At 37.5% G+C, this 20,295-nt stretch overlaps 1 protein-coding gene across 3 annotated transcripts in view; it reads right to left on the bottom strand.

The window, feature by feature from the left end:
* ZNF292 (zinc finger protein 292) overlaps positions 1-20,295 on the bottom strand; it is a 107,101-nt gene that overhangs the window by 12,221 nt on the left and 74,585 nt on the right. For 2 of the 3 annotated variants that reach the window (XM_011941885.1, XM_011941884.1), the window contains 3 exons: positions 17,407-17,609; positions 9,077-9,213; positions 6,752-6,893 (listed from right to left, as the gene is read on the bottom strand). In XM_011941885.1, the coding sequence (XP_011797275.1) occupies positions 6,752-6,893; positions 9,077-9,213; positions 17,407-17,609 (482 nt within the window). Of the gene's footprint in view, positions 1-2,971; positions 3,127-6,751; positions 6,894-9,076; positions 9,216-17,406; positions 17,610-20,295 lie in introns of those variants that run through there. The other variant, XM_011941887.1, reaches the window with a different exon arrangement.

Raw genomic sequence — 20,295 nt, 5'->3', positions numbered from 1 at the left:
AAAAGATTCAGAGACTGAAGGATTTCCGGATGAAGGGTATCTGTCTTGCAGAAGATAACTATTTGCATCATATGAATGTTGAGCCTCTTCTCCAGGAATGGCAAAAGCTGATAAGAATTCTACTTATTGGCCGGGCGCAGTGGCTCACGTCTGTAATCCCAGCACTTTGGGAGGCTGAGACGGGTGGATCATGAGGTCAGGAGATTGAGACCATCCTGGCTAACACGGTGAAACCCGGTGTCTTCTAAAAATACAAAAAAAATTAGCCGGGTGTGGTGGTGGGCGCCTGTAGTCCCAGCTACTCAGGAGGCTGAGGCAGGAGAACGGCGTGAACCCAGGAGGCGGAGCTTGCAGTGAGCCGAGATTGCACCACTGTACTCCAGCCTGGGCGACAGAGCAAGACTCCATCTCAAAACAAAAACAAAAACAACAGCAACAAAAAAGAATTCTACTTATTGTTCACAAGACACATCTAAAATATTTAAAAGGGGAATTCCACTGACATTCTATTCTAATCCAGTCTGTGACTAAATTTGAAGGTTCATTTCCATTCATTAACGGTGAGGAGCCTCAATAAATTTGCTTTAAAAACATTTTCATGTTGTAATTAAACCTGAAACCTTTACATAATGTCAAAGAAACAAGATAAACTATATTTTACAATTTTTTTTCTTCTGACCTTTCATGTGTGTACTTGAAAATAAGTGAACAGGCAATATTCAAATCATAAACTGGCTATACAGCAGGTAAGTTTTAAAAATTGAATTTGAATTCACAACAATTTTCTATAAAGACAATGTAATTAAGTGATTTGCCCAGAAAAATCTACTTAATTCATAAGTTAATCATAAATACTAACAGCACAAGCTTAAATTTATGAGTCACAGGAACAGAAAGCTAGGTGACATGAATTCAGAGGAGGAACACTCAACCCCTTTCCAGGAAAAGAACAGCACCAGACAAGTTCTGGAAAACCGAAAGGTTTGTCTTTTCTACCTTCTTCCCATTGCCTTTTCTGTTCCTTTCCTCTGGCTGCCTAGTATCCTTGACCTAAAGCCATCCAAGGCTTACATGTTGCTTTTAGTTTCCCATGTAACATCCCATCCAGTCCTTCTCTACCCACTCTTAACATCACGTTTTACCCGGTTTTAAAACTCTTTGAATAATTAACACGTATTTCACAATAAAATACAAACCTTAGTGTGGAATACAAAAAGGACTTCACAGTCTGACGACTGCCTCATCTGTTCTAGTTTCCTCTTTTATCTTTCCCTCCACTCAAACAACTGAGCTACCTGTAGTTACCCATATATTCCATTCTCTCATTTGTCTTGATACGACTTTATGTGTTTTTTCTGTGACTAGGAACACTCTCTCCTCCCTCTTTAGCCATTACTAATTGAGTAGCGAAAATAGACAAGTGGGTTTTTATGGCCCACTTCTTTTATTCATTCAGAACTTACTTTTATACCAGGCACTGCACTAAGTAATGTACCCTCACCGGATATTCAAGATTCCACTCTAGTCGAAAGACCCATATAATATTGCTATTGGTTTTGAGTTTCCATCAACAGACTACAAAATCCTTAAAGGCAGGGATGTATTTTTTAACTCTTAAACCTCAAGGAGTCTAGGGAAGAGTATACTATATGAATAAAAAGATTCCAAGCTATCTGCTCCAATTCCTTTGCAGATCTCAATTAGGATTTAAGATGTTAATTACAGTTGTCCTTCAGAATCTGGGGGCACTTGTTCCAGGATTCCTGTGGATACCAAAATCCACAATGCTCAAGTCCCTTATATAAAATGGCATAGTATTTGCATACAAACTATGGACATCCTCTCACATAACTTAAATCATCTCTGTATTACTTATAATACCTAATAAATGGCTACGTATTACTTCATTTGCATAGATTCAACATGGTACGCTTGTGGCAAATTCAGGTTTTGCTTTTTGGAACTCTATAGAATTGTTTCCTTTTCTTTTTTGACACAGGGTCTCACTCTGTCACCCAGGTTGGAATGCAGTGGAGTGAACCTGGTTCAGTGGCATGATCTTGGCTCACTGCAATTTCTGCCTCCCAGGCTCAAGTGATCCTCCCATCTCAGCCTCCTAAGTAGCTGGGATTACAGGCACACCATTATGTTTGGCTAATTTTTTTTTTTTTTTGGTAGAGATCGGGTTTCACTGTTTTACCCAGGCTGGCCTCAAACTCCCGGGTTTAAGCCTTCCAAAGTGCTGGGATTACATGTGAGCCATCACATCTGACCCCTAAATATTTCAATCCGTAGGTGGTTGAATCCACTTGATGTGGAACCCATGAATGTGGAGGGCCAACTGTATTTTAAATTAACATATGAGTAGCTGGCTGATAGTCTTCAATTCCTGGAGTTTTTTTTTTTTTTTTTTTTTAGGGTTACCAGTTGGCTGGGTGTAGTGGCTCACACCTGTAATCCTAGCACTTTGGGAGGCTGAGGTGGGCAGATCACCTGAGGTCAGGAGTTCGAGACCAGCCTGGCCAACATGGTAAAACCCCGTCTTTACTAAAAATACAAAAATTAGCTGGGCATGGTGGTGTCCACCTGTAATCCCGGCTAGCCGAGAGGCTGAGGCACGAGAATCGCTTGAACCTAGGAGATGGAGGTTGCAGTGAGCTGAGATTGCACCACTGCACTCCAGCCTGGGCAACAGAGGGAGGCTCCATATCAAAGAGAAAAAAAGGGGTTACCAGTTAATCCAAATCACTACATCGAAGTTAACCTCTATGTGGAAAATGAAGAGAGTTATTACACCAAAATCTAATCACTATAGCTTAACTTTAAGGTCTCTTCAGTCCTAAAATAGTAATAATCTATGATTCTAGTTTTAAGATAAAACCTCTGCTTGATCAGATTTCAGAAAGTAAAAAAAAGAAGGAAAAAAATTTCTTGCAACAAGAAGCAAGGTTTTTGGGCAAAGAGCAATTACCATGGTGCATACTATCCCTGTCAAGAAGGCTGCTGTGAAGGTCACGTGTGGTGGCTCATATCTGTAATCCTACCACTTTGGAAGGCCAAGGCAGGGAGAACTGCTTGAGCCCAGGAGTTGGAGACAAATCTGGGCAATATCGTGAGACCCCATCTCTACAAAAAATAAAAAAATTAGCCAAGTGTGATGGTACACACCTGCAGTCCCAGCTACTTAGGGGGCTGAGGTGAGAGCACTGCTCAAGCCTGGCAAGTTGAGGCTGCAGTGAGCTGTGATTTGCACCACTGCACTCCAGTCTGGATGACAGAGGAAGACTCTCTCAAAAACAAACCAACCAACCAACCAACCAACCAACAAAAGCAACAACAGAAAAGGCGGCTGCTGCCACTGCCAACTTCCAAAGCCATTCATACTTTTAACTGCTTTTTTATATACTCTAATTCTGAACCCAAATTCTCTGGAATAGTGTTACCCGACAGAACTATTAGTGATAACGGGAATGTTCTATATCTGTGCTGTCCACTAGCACAGTTCTGTATCTGGCATAGCCACTAGCAACATGGAGCTACTCAGCAACTAAAATGTGACTACCATAATGGACAGCGCAGCTCTTGTCTAGTATTTTACACCCCATCCTCTGGCCCACCATGGTCTCTTTATGAGTAGGGAGTAAGAATGAAGAAGGATGGTCACTTTTACCTAACCTCCTCAATTTATCTGATTTAGTAGTAATGAAACCTACAGTGATTAAGGTCAATTCCAAGTCAAGATTTATACCCAGTTTGGATTCTAGTTTCAACTTCTTTCTACTCTACTCTGTCGTGCTGTTTTTTAGTTAGTGGCACAATCTATAATTTAAAACTGCATAGTAGTTTCATAAGAAATTTATTATTGGTCCCTTTCAGGTTTTTGTTGGTTTTGTTTTGGAGACAGGGTCTTGCTATGTTGCCCAGGCTGGTCTTGAAATCTGGGGCTCAAGTGACCATGCCCAGCTACTTTATTTTTTAACTGCAGCACCGCAATATATAAATGAAAAATCAGGACAAGTTAACAAGGGTGACAGAGGAAAAACTGGAAAGCAGGATTCATTCATATTCTTTCCTCCTGAAAATGAAGAGAAATTATTTTTAGGAGAGAAAAATGAAGACACATCTAAGACTTACTGACCAATGACAGATTTTAAAAGGTACTTATGAAGAGGAATAGGCGAGTATCTTTTGGTCCTTCCTTTCAAAAACAATTATACATTCATTTAAAAATACTTCTTAATCATGCTGCATCTCAGTTTTTAGATTCTACACAATGGTAGCACCTTTGGAAGGTGTTTTCTTTGTACATTTAAATGGAAACCAACTGCATTTCTACAAAGGTTACTATAAGAAAATCAGTAACTTTACGAAACTGGAATTCTGATTTATTAATACTTAATAGTAATAAACGGAAACACATATGCAACCTCGACTCATCAACTCACTCTTCAGTTGTGTCTAATCTGTATAAATCCATCTGTTAAAATTTTCATTTCAATTAACTATATATGTTTATTTCCAAACGTTCTTCTGACTGTTTTTACAATGCTTGGTCATTTTGATACTGTCTTTCTCATACTTTAATTCCTTATTTTAAGTGTTTAAATATAAATACTTCCCAGATTTTTACATAATTATATTATTTAAAGTATTAGGCAAGTAATCCTATTATTCCTTTGCTGAAAATCACTCAGGTCAGATAGTTTTGTATCTTTATAAATCTTAATGGTGAACTCATGTTAAGCAGGGCTTTATGAGACACCTGAGTTGACAATATGTCCCTCCCAAAGCAGTTCGGCATTTCCTTCTGTAGGAATCTTAGGTATTCATCCTCACCTTCTTAAACATTAACTTACTTGGCATAGGGATTTCTGAACTATACAGCTAGGGTAAATGTGGCTCCCAAATCTGTACGAGGGTAGACTTGTAGTTATAACTTCCTAAAGAATTTCCTCCTCTGACCCAGAGTCCAGTTGGACATACCTAAAATTCCCTACCATCCGTGTTAGACAGTATTATTTTTCTAGTCTACCTTTTCAATAAAATTATAGAACTTCACAGGTTCCAGCTTTGTGTAGTGCTTGTGTATGCATGCGTGCGCGTGTGTGTGTGTATGTGGTGAGGGGGTGGTTGTTTCAGATCTACCTACCCAAGCAGACAAGTAGAGCTGGCTCAAGATCTTTTTTTTTTTTTAAAGACCAAGTCTCACTCTGTCTCCCAGGCTGGAGTGCAGTGGTGCAATCTTGGCTCACTGTAACCTCCGTCTCCTAGGCTCAAGCGATTCTTGCGTCTCAACTTCCAGAGTAGCTGGGACTACAGGCACCTGCCACCATGCCCAGCTAATTTTCTGTAATTTTAGTAGAGCATGGTTTTGCCATGTTGGCCAGGCTGGTCTTGAACTTCTGGGCTTAAGCGATCCACCCAGCTTGGCCTCCTAAAATGCTGGGATTACAGGCGTGAGCCACCACGTCCGGAACTTCTGGGCTTAAGCGATCCACCCAGCTTGGCCTCCTAAAATGCTGGGATTACAGGCGTGAGCCACCACGTCCTTGTTTTTGAGACAGGGTCTTGCTTGTCGCCCAGGCTGGAGTGCAGTGGTGCAATCTCGGCTCACTGTAACCTCTGTCTCTCAGGCTCAGGCCATCCTCCCACCTCAGCAGGGACTACAGGCAGGCGCCACTTACTTTAGTAGAGATGGGGTTTCATCATGTTGGCCAGACTGATCTCAAACTTCTGACCTCAGGTGATCTACCCACCTTGGCCTCCCAAAGTACTGGGACTACGGGCGTGAGCACCCTGGCCTGGCCCAAGATCTTATCTCCATATAGCTATCTCCCGTCCCTGTGTAAATATCAAACTTCCAACTACTTAGTTACTGCAAGTAGCAACATATCCCAATCTCCAGGTTAGGTGAGGCTCAGTATCAGTTCAAGCTTTCTGTTCCTGTTTTTAGGTTTCACCTTTTGAGCCCAAATATTCCTGCAATCTCAGCTGCTACACAATAAAAGAGATGTTTGTTTTATCACAAACATCTGTATTTGTGGCTGTTTGTAGAATTTTAGATAATGTAATCTTCCCTTCTGCTAGCAAAGGAACCTAGCACTATATATTCTTCTTTATACTTTTTGAATTTCTTTTTGTTTGTTTGTTTGTTTGAGATGGAGTCTCGCTCTGTTGCCCAGGCTCGAGTGCAGTGGCGTGATCTTGGCTCACTGCAACCTCCGCCTCCTGGGTTCAAGCAATTCTACTGCCTTAGCCTCCTGAGTAGCTGGGATTACAGGTGCACACCACCACACCTGGCTAATTTTTGTATTTTTAGTAGAGACAGGGTTTCACCATATTGGTCAGGTTGGTCTCGAACTCCTGACCTTGTGATCTGTCCGCCTCGGCCTCCTAAAGTGTTGGGATTACAGGCGTGAGCCACTGTGCCCAGCCTACTTTTTAAATTTCTATAGTCAAATTATCAAAGTAAGTAGTATAACACCTAGAACCAAAACAGAAGAATGATATAATTTAAGTATTACATATATTACTTTTCTTTTGGGTAAGTAAGAACAAGCCCCTGGATCTCAACTGCATTTTTAAGTCTTTCTGTATCAAGTATCTTAAAGGACTAATAAGAAAATGTTCAAAGGATTAAATGAAACATTTTAAAAATCACTGAAAAGGGTGCCAAAATCATAAAAGTTATAGTCTTTTATTAATGATAATGTATACATTTTAACCTTAAAAATATTCTGATTATTCTTACCTCTGAATTAATAACTTTAATCAGGAAGAAAATGTGATACACTGTTTTCGTTAACAAAGAAAGTTGACGACACCTCTCAAGGTACACTTGTATAGATGGTTCTACTCTTTGTTGTAATTTACTCCAAAAGAGAGTAAGTTCCCTTAAAAAAAAAAAGTTATAGTAAGAAAAGTTGGAGCAGTAATGTAATAATCATGGACCACATCAGTCCAGTCATTACATTTGAAATTAAAACTGGTTTTATATTCCAATCCTATATGCATGCTTAAGTTTAAATGCAAGAAAACAGATCCCAACTATCTAAATACCAAATAAAATCAGGATATGATTTATCATTTTATTAATATTTTTCAGTCCCAGAGAAGCATTACCTTTTACTAGGAAAGCATCTAACATTTTTTTTTCGGAGGCAGTCTCACTGTCACCCAGGCTAGAGTGCAGTGGCGCAATCAATCTCCACTCACTGCAACCTCTGCCTCCCAGGTTCAAGCGATTCTTGTGCCTCAGGCTCCTGAGTAGCTGGGATTACAGGTGCGCACCACCATGCCTGGCTAATTTTTTATTTTTAGTAGAGATGGGGTTTCACCATGTTGGCCAGGCTGGTCTCAAACTCCTGACCTCAGGTGATCTGCCCACCTCAGCCTTCCAAAGTACTGGGATTACAGGTATGAGCCACCGTGCCTGGCCAGCATTTAACATTGAAACGAGTTACATAGATGTTAACTTTGAGTGACGTGTGAACTTTATGTAATAAGAAAGCTCAAGATATGTGTGTGTGTACGTGTGTGTGTGTATATATATAAAATACATCAATGACATGATTTTTAAACAGCATTTCTCTTTTATCTCCTAACAAATTTAAAATTGATAATAAGGTTATTATTACCAGATGAATATAAAAACCAATGCTGACAAAAAACCCAAAAGACACTAATCTATGCCACAGTAATTTCCCAGTTGATTTACTGGCTTTCCAGTTGATTTTCTGTCTGAAGTCTGTACTGCTACTTCCTTGTCCAACTCTGCCCTCACTATTGAGTCGTCAATCAACTCACAACTGCTTATCTTAAACAGTGTTTCTTGAACATAAACTTCTATGTTGCCCTTCAAGAGCTTATAATGGACTGCTTTTGCTTAGCATATGAAACTCAGCTTTTGATGCCTTTGTAAAAACCAACACAACATACTAATTTTTTAGTCATCACTGATTTTCTGGTAGTATAACTAGAAAATCTATTACACTTGTCCTGGATAAATATATCTTACTTATTCTCCCTTCAGAATCTTTCTGCCTTTCATACCAATCCTCTGTATTGCATATACTACTTTTCCTTCATAACAAGGCTCAATGCTTAGAAATCTTTTTTTTTTTTTTTTTTTTTGAGACGGAGTCTTGCTCTGTCGACCAGGCTGGAGTGCAGTGGCCAGATCTCAGCTCACTGCAAGCTCCACCTCCCAGGTTCGCGCCATTCTCCTGCCTCAGCCTCCCGAGTAGCTGGGACTACAGGCGCCCGCCACCTCGCCCGGCTAGTTTTTTTTTGTATTTTTTAGTAGAGACGGGGTTTCACCGTGTTAGCCAGGATGGTCTCGATCTCCTGACCTCGTGATCCGCCCGTCTCGGCCTCCCAAAGTGCTGGGATTACAGGCTTGAGCCACCGCGCCCGGCCTAGAAATCTTTTATAAGCTTCGATCTTTATTGATTACACAATCATTGATTTACCTTGCTGTTCTATTATTCATTTGTATGCTGTCATTTGGTAAATATTCTTAAATGTTGAAATTTTATAAACCAAATTTTCTTATGTGTTCCCATATATGAACACAACACTGAAGAATTATAGTGCTGTTGACTGACCAGATAAATTGTCAGTGTTAGAGAAAGCTAATTTAAGGCAGATGATCTTCAGTTTTTTCATTAACTGAAACCAACATCTCTGTTTCTTGTAGCCTCCCAAAGGATTACATATAACAAGCTATGCCCAGTTGAAAATGTACCATAAGAAGAAATGTACTGCTTACATATCTAAAAAATGTTATGGTGGCATTGGACTAAACAAGTCTTTCTTTCGCTTTCTAACACTTAAAATTTTGCTGACCAAAGATAATTACTGGTATGCATGCTAAGGAATTGTGTGGCCTTTAATACACAAAGTTTTTAGAGTTGTAACAACTACTTGATAATAAGTTTGCCCAGCATGTAATATCTAAATATAAGCCTTTTGTCTTAAGAAGATTTTAAATTATGTTCCTAAGTCATATGAATTCTCACAGCCTATTTTGTATTCTTATTTAACAAAGGTTTCTTAAAAAATAAAATCAACTCACCAAGCACAGTACATATCTCCTTGTTGGAGCTGACGTGACAAAAATGCAGTACATAAGACAAGAGCACTTTTTTCATCACCCTCAGATTCTAAGTTACAGATCATTTCCAGTGCATCTTTGCAATCAACTTCTGAAATCTAAAGAAAAAGCCAACAGAAATATGCCACGAAACGGTTTTATATTAGGATACAGAGCAATATACCTTTGGTTTTTCATTAGATATTTACAGATCGTTTTCATGAATAAAATACCATTAATTCATACACTATCAAATCAGTCAAAATTTGTCATTATGGGACAAAGATTGGCTGCAGTTAAAACAAAACAAAACAAAACAAAACACCTTTCTTTATAGCCAGTAGAAATTTACATAGTAATTCTGAGAATATTAAGAAACACCAGAGAAATATTAAGAATATTAAGAAACACTGCTGAAGAATTTACAAGCATTTATATGTAACAACTGATGATAACTATAAGCACTCTCTACCCATTCAATCAGATCTGATCATGAAAAAAAAACTACAGTACTTTTTTTTCCCCCCTTTTATCCACTGATTTAAACAAGCATTAGAATCAACAGAGAGACACAGAGAGGTACACTGCGTATAGACTAATAAACTACGTATCTATTCATGAGAGAAAAATATAATGTTAAGCATTTTATGTAACTACGACTTTTAAAATAAGCTCACCTCAACTTTCTATAAATCTCCACTATTTTTCTTTTCATATAAATATACTCCATCTCAAAGCTTGCCAAAAGTCATGCATGTGTACATATAACCTAGACGAAGGCAACTTGCTTCATTTAATGATGCACTTACATCTATGATTTTTTTTAAATATTAAAATTTATTACCTCATCACAGTGATGTACTACATAAAACAAAGAGACTTTACCTGTGATTGCTACAAGCATCTGCTATAAGACAAAGGATGTGACAAACAGCATACAATCACAAATTACCAGTGTTCCAAAGAATAGAAAGATTAATTCCAACATGGTACAACTGACAGATGGCAAAAAGAACTAAAGACAAAACAGACCATTAGCGCTCACGTACCACAGAGGAGACTATGCCTCTCCTAGTTGATTTTCTCTCTTTCATAAAATATTGAGTAAGCAAAAATGTGCATATGTGTAAAATGTAATGTGTTTAGGATTCAACAAGTATATAAATGGAGAATGGTGGTAATCCTGAGGTCAATCTTTGATAATGAGGATAAGTGCCGTGGGGCAGTAGATTCACAGGTTCTATTTTACACATTAAATCAGGCCTTTTTAGAAAACACTGAGAGAAACAAACAAACAAACAAAAAACATCGTGTGTTCAACATAAATGACTACCTAAAGCAATTATGAAGTTAGTGGAAGAGTTAAGACTGAAATCTAGTGTTGCACTACCCGGTACAGTGTTCTTTCCACTACTCCTCTGACTCTTTTTCAACAAATCTTTATAAGCAGCTTGATTTAAGCAAATTAAAAAAAGACTGAAGGATATATATTTATAAAGTAAAGATTTAAAAATATCTACAATATGTTAAACACATGGTCAGACATTTTATGTATATTATTAACCATAACTTTCCCACTAGGTAGCTATTATCACTAACATTCTATATACAGATGCTCTGTGACTTACGATGGGGCTACATCCCAATACACCTATCCTAAGTTGAAAATAATGTAAGTTGAAAGTGCATTTTTGACTTAAGATATTTTCAATTCAGAGTAAGTTTATCTAGATGTAACCCCATCATATGTCCAGAAACTTACTGAATGTGTATCACTTTCACACCATTGTAGAGCTGAAAAATACTAAGTTGAACCATCATAAACTGGGGGACCATCTGTATGATGAATGTGCTAGTTGAGTGGTTGAGCCACAAATCAAATCAAGTTTGGCTGACATCAAAGATCCAAGCTCTGGCCAGACACGGTGGCTCACCCCTGTAATCCAAGCAGTTTGGAAGGCCAAGGTGGGTGGATCACCTGAGGTCAGGAGTACGAGACCAGCCTGGCCAACATGGTGAAATCCCATCTCTACTAAAACATACCAAAACTAGCTGGACATGGTGACGCATGTCTGTAGTCCCAGCTACTCAAGAGGCTGAGGTGGGAGAATCACTTAAATCTGGGAGGCAGAGGTGGCAGCAGTAAGCTAAAATTGCACCACTGCATTCCAACCTAGGTGACAGAGAAAAAAAAAACCCCAAAAACAACAACAACAACAAAAAACAAGCTCTTTCCACTTCATCACAATATATTTTATTCAAAGTTATGTTAGTTTTAAACAGTTACCCTGTCACACTCATGCAGACAAACTGCATTGCCTCCAGACAAACAGCTTGCCTGGTAGATGCTACCTACTACTTTATTTATTTATTTATTTATTTTATTTATGAGACGGAGTCTCACTCTGTTGTCCAGACTGGGGTGCAGTGGTGTGATCTCGGCTCACTGCAACCTCTGCCTCCCAGGTTCAAGCGACTCTCCTGCCTCAGCCTCTCGAGTAGCTGGGACTACAGGTGCGTGCCACCATGCCCAGCTAACGTTTTGTGTTTTTAGTAGAGATGGGGTTTCACCGTTAGCCAGGATGGTCTCGATCTCCTGATCTCGTGATGCACCCGCCTCGGCCTCCCAATGTGCTGGGATTACAGGCATGAGCCACCATGCTCAGCCTATGCTAATACTTCTTTTAAAGAAAGAAGGCCTAAGAGATTAAGTTGCTTGCTCAAAGTTACGCACTTAGTGGCAAAGTCAAGATGTCAACCTAAGTTTAGCTTCAGAGTCTGCGCTCTTTCCAGAATTCCATGTGCACAGGCATACTAAGGCCACATATTCGTATGCTGCTAAATATGGATTTTACTTGTTCAGGTTTAATAAAAATCCTTATTTCTTGAAAGTCTGATTTATTTTTAATCTTATCATTTTTGTTGTTCTTCTAAAACCTAAGCCACCCTTAGGCTGGGCCCGGTGGCTCACACCCGAAATCCCAGCTCTTTGGGAGGTTAAGGGGTGTGGATCACCTGAGGTCAGGAGTTCGAGACCAGCCTAACCAACATAGTGAAACCCTGTCTCTACTAAAAATACAAAATCAGCCAGGCGTGGTAGCAGGTGCCTGTAATCTCAGCTACTTGGGAGGCTGAGGCAGGAGAATTGTTTGAACCCGGGAGGTGGAGGTTGCAGCGAGCTGAGATGGTGCCACTGCATTCCAGGCTTGGCAATAAGAGCGAAACTCTGTCTCAAGAAAAGTAAAAAATAAAATAAAATAAAATAAAATAAAATAAAATAAAAAATAAAACCTAAGCCACTCTTGCTGAGTGCTCATATGGTACCAAATTTATCTATTATGTATAAGGAAAGAAATTTACTTCCCCAATATTATCACTATTATTAGCTTACTCTTTTTTTTTGAGACGGAGACTCACTCAATCACCCAGGCTGGAGGGCAATGGTGTGATCTCGGTTCACTGCAACCTCCGCCTCCCAGGTTGAAGCGATTGTCATGTCTCAGTCTCCCGAGTAGCTGAGATTACAGGCAAGTGCCACCACGCCTGGCTAATTTTTGTATTTTGGTAGAGACGGAGTTTCACCATGTTGCCCAGGCTGGTCTCAAACTCCTGACCTCATGTGATATACCCGCTTCGGCCTCCCAAAGTGCTGGGATTACAGGTGCGAGCCATTGCACCCGCTCAGCTTACTCTTAATATTTAAAAATATAACTGTGTGATTGCCTGTGTGTATTTTTTCATATATATGCAATGTACCAACGGAAACATTTGCTATATTCACTAACAGAGCAAACTTCATTTTTCATAGGCATACTAATGAAACAATTTTTATGGTGTACTTGGGGTCCTTTATTTCTCTGATTTGCCACTAGATGGCTGTCTTGAAAAAATATGATATTAAATAGAATGTAGGAATAAGGAAGTCATATATAAAGTAGTAAATGACTGAATTAAAATTATGAAAAGTGAAGCATAGCCACCAATGAACAAGATTTAAAAATCCAAAGAAGCAAAGTTCAGAGATTATCAGTATATTACCTATATAGGAACTATTCTCTATTGCTTTGACAAATGAGCAAAAATTTAAATACCAGAAAATTTAGAACTCTTAATAAAATACTTAAAACCAATTAGGATGATCTGTTTGCTAAAGACACATTATGCTGAATAAAGTCCCTTTGTACAGCATAACAATTATTTCAAAGATGTAAATAATAATTTGTATGTTTTAACATGGCTCTCTATGCCAAACATTAAAAAAAATAGAACACTATCAACATTTTATATGAATTTACAAAGTATGCTTTTAAAAAGTACTGGCTGTAATCACCTTTCAAAAACAGTTACGGTTGGGTGTGGTGGCTCATGTGTATAATCCTAGCAACTTTGGTAGGCCGAGGCGGGAGGACTGCCTGAACCCAGGAGTTTGAGACCAGCCTGGGCAACACAGTGAAACCCTGTCTCTACTAAAATACAAAAAATTAGCCAGGCACGGCAGCGTGTGCCTGTAGTCCCAGCTACCTGGGAGGCTGAGGCAAAATTAATTGAACCCAGGAGGCAGAGGTTGCCATGAGCTGAGATCACACCACTGCACTCCAGCCTGGGCAACAGAGCAAGACTCTGTCCCCCAAAACAAACAAACAAACGAACAAACAAAAAAAAAGTTTAAAAAATAACTGATTTGCTTATCAAAATAATATTGCTTTCCATATAGAAAATAAATGTTAAACCTGTCATAACTAAGAAAACATAAAATCAAGAGTTAATCAAAAGTAACTTTTGGGCTAGCAAATATTTAAGACTAATAATCTCTAAGAAGATATTTCACATATTGTTTTTGGAAACATAAATTGCCATAATCATTTCTGGAGGATAGTTTAAACCTATCAATTAAAAATGTGCTGATTCTTTGATCCAGCAATTTCACTTCCAGAAATTTACCCTACCAGTACGCTCCCCACAAGGATACACGGATGTATGCAAAAAGCAACAATATAAGTAAGTGTACACCAATCTGGTTAAAGATATTACAAATCCATACTATAAAATTATGTAGCCATGAGAAATAAGGTTGATCTATATGGAATGATATGGAAACATGTCCACAATAATAGTGGGAAAAGTGGCCAGCAACCAGGGAGTGTGTATGTGATTTTAAGTACTAAAAATACATGTATCTGCATAGAAAAAAGTCAGAAAAATTATATATCAAATTTTAATGTTAATAATAATTACCTAGTGGAGTGTTAAATGGGGAAATGAGACAGCTACAGAGATACAAGATAGTTTGTTTTTAAACTTCTATATTTATTTTAATGATAAAATGAATAGAAATACTGGATCTAGACACTGCTAACTTTATTTTTTACTACTATACCAAGAATCCAGTTCATTCCTTCCAGAAAGGCCAGATAAACACTCATCTCTCCCAGCCCCATTCCTCTGCCATCTACCAAGGCCAGCTGCTATTTCTTTTCTTTTTTTAAAACAACCTATGGGGTATCAACTAGCTCCTATTTCTATCACACTGAAAGGGTCCTGGGAAACAGTCAATCCCTTGCCTCACTTGGACAAAAATCTCAGAAAGATCACTACCAATCCAGGCCATTGCTGACTCCTTCTAACAAAGTCTATTCTTCCCACTATCCTTTAAGGAACACGTAAACAAAACCAAACCTCAAATACTTGTAAGAACCAGGCAAGTAACGTACATTAATGAAGTGGACAAAGAGTAGGGTGGGCAAGTGAGACAGGACACAGTGCACACCTCTTCTAAAGGGGGCAATGTCTCTGGGTTGGGGACAATAAATCAGTAAATCTTAATTCACTCACCTCATACGGAACAATGAACAAGTTTCTGATGTGTTTATAACAGAAACATAAAAGAGCAAGCAATCTCTAAGCAAAAAAGGACTTTTAACAAAGTAATGTTGTTACTTTGTAACAAGGGACTTTAAACAAAGTAATGTTACTATATATGCGTACACTTACACCTATCTGTCCTGTTCTGCAGTATATGATCTAGTTTTTTCCTGGGATAGAGTATACAGGCCTTAGTGAACCCTGCTTATGAACATGAAAAGTCTTAATTCTACCTGCTTAACATGAGAAGTGGGGGGAGGGAAATAGTTCCACATGACATTAGAGGTACCCAGAGAATTTTCCCCATCATATCCCAGAGCAGGCTGGACTGCTGTTACTCAACTCTGGATAATTAAACCAAAAAGGAACTTAGGCTCAGTATTGCAAGACTGGATTATTCAGAGAGCTAGAAATACAGATTTTTTTTTTTAATGGATTTTTACTTGAGACACAAATTCATAGTCTTCAACTTCAAAGCTAACCCAACAACTCTATGTTTAGACAGTCAGTTTCCTAATAGGATATATGCCTCTTTAGTGAAGGGCCTATGCCTTATTCACCTTTAAATCCCACCTCCTGTCAACTCCCCGCCAATGCTTATACAGAAAAAATCATTCACTTAATACAAATCTGTGGAAGGGGAAGGGAGGACAGATAGACTTTAAGGGTAGGGACTGAACTGATAATAAAAGTTTTCATGGCACGGAAAAATATGAGATGTAGGAGTATAATAACTAATGATTTCTTTTTAAAAAGTTACACACATATCAAAGGTGATTTCAATAAATTTTATGCATCTGCAAATTAATTTATCTAGTTATTTTGAACTAATAAGAAAATGTCAGTCTTCTATTTTGCTCTCATATGTATCAATTAAAAGGTCAATTACATGTAATAAAAGAAATAATAAAGAAAAAATATATAGACTAGTCGAAGTCCAAACTAATAATGATATAATATCCTACGCTACAGACCATGGTTCTACTCCATCTAGCCTACAAACTGTCTGACATTACTCTTCCCAGTATCCTCAACATCCTCACATAAGGAAACCCAACAGGTTTATTTCTAATCTTGGTCCAAGCCTACCACTTGCCTTCCTACTTGTCTATTCTCAAGGAAAAAAATATTACACAATTGTCATCACAAACCTCATGTGGCACTGAGCTTTCTGTATGAGCTATTCTGCTTTGAGACTGATGACAATACCTCTTGGTCTAAGAGGATCATGCAAGCTCTATTAGTTTACTTCTCTGTCTTGTATCTCAACTTTTCCCTTAACATATCCTTATGTTTTACCTACAATCGCTTTGTTTTCCTCTCTATTGCTCTGGAGTCAAAGGGTATGTATATTAGAGACATAAGACACTTGTACACAATCAGTGCCCACTGAACACTGATCAACCTACTATAGGTTTTTTTTTTTTTTTCCAGACAGAGACTCACATTGTCGCCCAGGCTGGAATGCAGTGGCGTGATCTCGGCTCACTGCAACCTCCGCCTCCCAGGTTCAAGCAATTTTCCTGCCGCAGCCTACCAAGTAGCTGGGATTACAGGCGCCCACCACCATGCCCAGGTAATTTTTTGTATTTTTAGTAGAGATGGAGTTTTACTATGTTGGCTAGGCTGGTCTCAAACTCCTGACCTCGTGATCCGCCTGCCTCAGCCTCCCAAAGTGCTGGGATTACAGGCATGCCACAACACCCGGCCGATCTACCATAGTTTTATCTAAATTTTTAAAATATACATGCCCTGTTTCTTATCAACAACTTTTAATTCTCCTACCCTGTCTCCAACTTCCTTTTGAAATTGTGAGTCCCCCAAAATGCAAAATTCCCATTTGGATCACGATTTCACTCTCAGAATTTTGTAGTCATAAACTATACAAATATGTGAATACTATGCTTTATACCAAACTAGAAGCGAGAACACAATATCTCAGAGAGAAAATAAGGTTTTACATTAAATATGCAAATAAATATGTACTTGAAATTATATATAGCATAGTTGTGCATATACTATATAACATTTATATGACTTATCTCCAAGTATTCCCAGAGATAAGTCATAAAAATTCTATAAAGTTACTTAAATTAGCCAGTTTAAAAGATCTTCAAGTATCTTGAAGTCAGACAAGATTGAAGTTAAGGCCCAAAGCTGACAAATCTAGATATTCTACTAAACTGTTAAGCCACCACTATCTTTCCCACAATTTAGCCAAAGCATTTAACAGGTGTATATTATTTAAAACAGAAACTAGGTGCAATCAGTTGACCTATAATTCTAAAAGTTGCTTAGAATCATGTTGCCACCACTCAGGAACATACCAAAAAGGTAAGATTGACAATGATCTCTTCACTATCTAAGAGAAAAGGAAGTCAAAGACATTCTAATTAAAAATTAATTTCTCAACTTAAAAAATAATTACTAATGAAAGAAAACATACTCACCTCTTCGATTAACTTTTCATTTGGTGATGATGTACAAAGACAGACAAGGTAAGTTTGCTTAAAACTACCTTTTGTACCAATCTCTGGATGGTCAGAACACAGCTTTGCTAGAGCAGTTGCTTGACTTAACTGATGTGTTTTGATTAGGTGTTTAATTCTCATATCCAACAAGATGGGACCCTCAAAAGCTAAAAATTCATTCACTTTAAAAAATGAAACATAATAGATTATTAACATTTGGTAATAATTCATTTGCAATACAAACACTTATAAGAAATTTTTTTAAACATAGGAACTAAAATGCTTCTTTTTTTCAATTTTCTATTATTGCTAGTAAGGCTATCACAAAAGACTTGACCTTATAAGCAAGAAGAGATTATATTGCTAACTTTGAAAAGTTAAGTACTTTTGGTCCTTAAATAAGGGACCATTTAGAATGAGCTGAATAAACTTGATGATGAAAATAATTCTATGTTAAATTCTAATAGTCAATGTTATTAAAATTACACTAAATTTCTTTCCTACAGTAGTTATTCTTCAACACCAGCAGCTAGCATCCCTAAAATCTGTAATGCTAGGGCATTACAACCTTACATGATGAGTAACCACAAAAAGCTATTGGAACATTCCAGAAGAAGAGATGCAACTAATATTTTGTTCAATATTGATGGTACATTTTTCATTTTTACAAAGCTGAAATCTAACTTTTAAAAACAGATGTTTTAGAATGAATCAAAATATCTATAGAAAAATAAATAAGATGGGAGAAAAGTTTGCCAAAGGATAAAACTTCTGTGGGTTTTATGTTGTTATTTTTAACACGTCAATGAACAAACTCAAAACAGTCACTTATTTATAAAACACTTCTACTTTGTTCAAACCTCTGACTATCCCCTAGTGCTAGTTTGGTCATCTACAAATAAGAATTAATATTTTTATTTTTCGTATTTATGAAGGAGAATTTAAGTTTTAACAAGTGCAAGTTTAAATTTTTCCCTAAGTGTTCTTTACCAGAATAGAAATCATGTTTAAAAATTTATTTGGCAATGGCTAGCCTGAAACATTGGGAAGGCTTTTAGTAATAAAATTTAAAATGCCCTATGAATAAAACACACTATCTTCTCTGCTTGTTAAAAGACTGAAAGATACGTCTGGTAAGTAATTTGCAGGTTAGAGGACAGAAAATGAGAGATGTTCTTTCCTTCTTGTAATATCCTTTGCTTCCCTCTAGTACTTTTTATTTTTAGATCTAACTGTACTCCACTCTACTATGAAAAGATTCTTCTATAAAATGCTATGATCATGGCTCCTCGGTATTAAAACCATAAACATATAAGCAATTTAATACTAGATCTCAAATCTAATCCTTTTCTTGAAATCTAGACCTTTTTACCTGCTACCCTCTATTCTTTACATTACACTAAATCAAAAGGTATAAAGCATAAGCACAGATAAATAAAGCATATGTTTCTGGTGCCTCTGACTATTATGTCTTTATGAGATAAAGGGCATTACTTTTCTTTTTTAACGTTGCATTATCCTATTAGGACAATTATACTGCAGTTACAGTTTAGTTCACTGACAAAGCAAAAGATGCTAAGTATAAGATTTAAAAAAACAAAGTTATAATAAAGTTATTCTGGCTATAAACAGCTTTAATTTCCTAATTCAACAATTTTCTCCAAAGGAAACTCTAGAGATATAAAGTCTGGGAATTACTGCAATGGGAATTACTGCAAATATTCCCACAAAAAAGTCATAATCAACAGACTCTAAAAGATCATGGTGAATAAATAACTTAAAGGAGGGAAGTATTTAACAAAACTGATGGTCCCAATCTCAAATAGGCCCTACACTCTCAAATAGCAGCATTTAAGTTAGAATGACAAATTGTGTAATTTCTGCATTAAATCAATGTAGAAAAATATTAATATTGCAAATTTCAAAACCATAGGCTTTTGTTTGTCTCTTAATGATGGGAAACCACTGCCACACTTACGGCAAAATGGATTTCAAAAATACACAGAATATTTGAGTAGAAGGAAATTTACGGATCATTTTGTGTGTTTCATCATTTGGCAGATGAGTAAACTGAGGCTCAGAGAAGGCAAGTGACTTCCTAGGGACATAAAGCCAGTTAATGACATAACTAGGAGTAGAATGAGTCTTCTGACTTCTAGCTTTATACAGTGTGAGATACGAAAAAGAATTTTTTTTTTTCTATTTGACTACTGGGTCTACTTCTCATTAGAATGGCAGCTTTCAGCAGTAAAAACCTCTGAAGTAGCATCAGCCTTTAAAGGAAGATAATTATATATTCTGAAGTTCATGATTCAAATGGATCGAAAGTGGATTACACTCAATTCAGTCCTATTGAAAGCTCACTTCTATCCCTCTACTTCTTCACTACTTTTCCCCCTGACTTCCCTGCATCTTTCTCTATTACTCTGCAATCCAAGATGTTTTTCCTTATAATGTTACAATATTGCAACAAAGACTGTTTTCAAGCTTCTCAGACTTATCTCTAAGTAGCCAGCATATCAAATTTCACTCCCTAGCCTGCTTTTCCCACTGGCATCCCACAAAAGTATAAAATATTTGTAATTTTACTCATGTGTTGCCTTTTCATGTTTTCTCCATATTCACAGACTTCAACAGAAAAGCAGGCTCTACTATATTTGGGCCTATCAAGAGAGCTATGTGACATAGATAACGCTACTTCACATGGCAATGTAAATAAATGATATTTAGCCAATTTGATAAAAAATGTAAAAGAGCCTTCTTTATGCCACTTTTTTTTTTTTTTTTTTTTAGGGTCTCGGCTCTGTCACCCAGGTTGGAGTGCAGTGGCATGATCTCTGGGGCTGCTTAGTCTTCCTAATTATTTAC

This window comes from Colobus angolensis, unplaced genomic scaffold (assembly GCF_000951035.1).
Source record: "Colobus angolensis palliatus isolate OR3802 unplaced genomic scaffold, Cang.pa_1.0 Scaffold203, whole genome shotgun sequence".
In the NCBI taxonomy this organism is placed as follows: domain Eukaryota; kingdom Metazoa; phylum Chordata; class Mammalia; order Primates; family Cercopithecidae; genus Colobus; species Colobus angolensis.
This window is presented reverse-complemented; position numbering and strand designations above follow the sequence as displayed.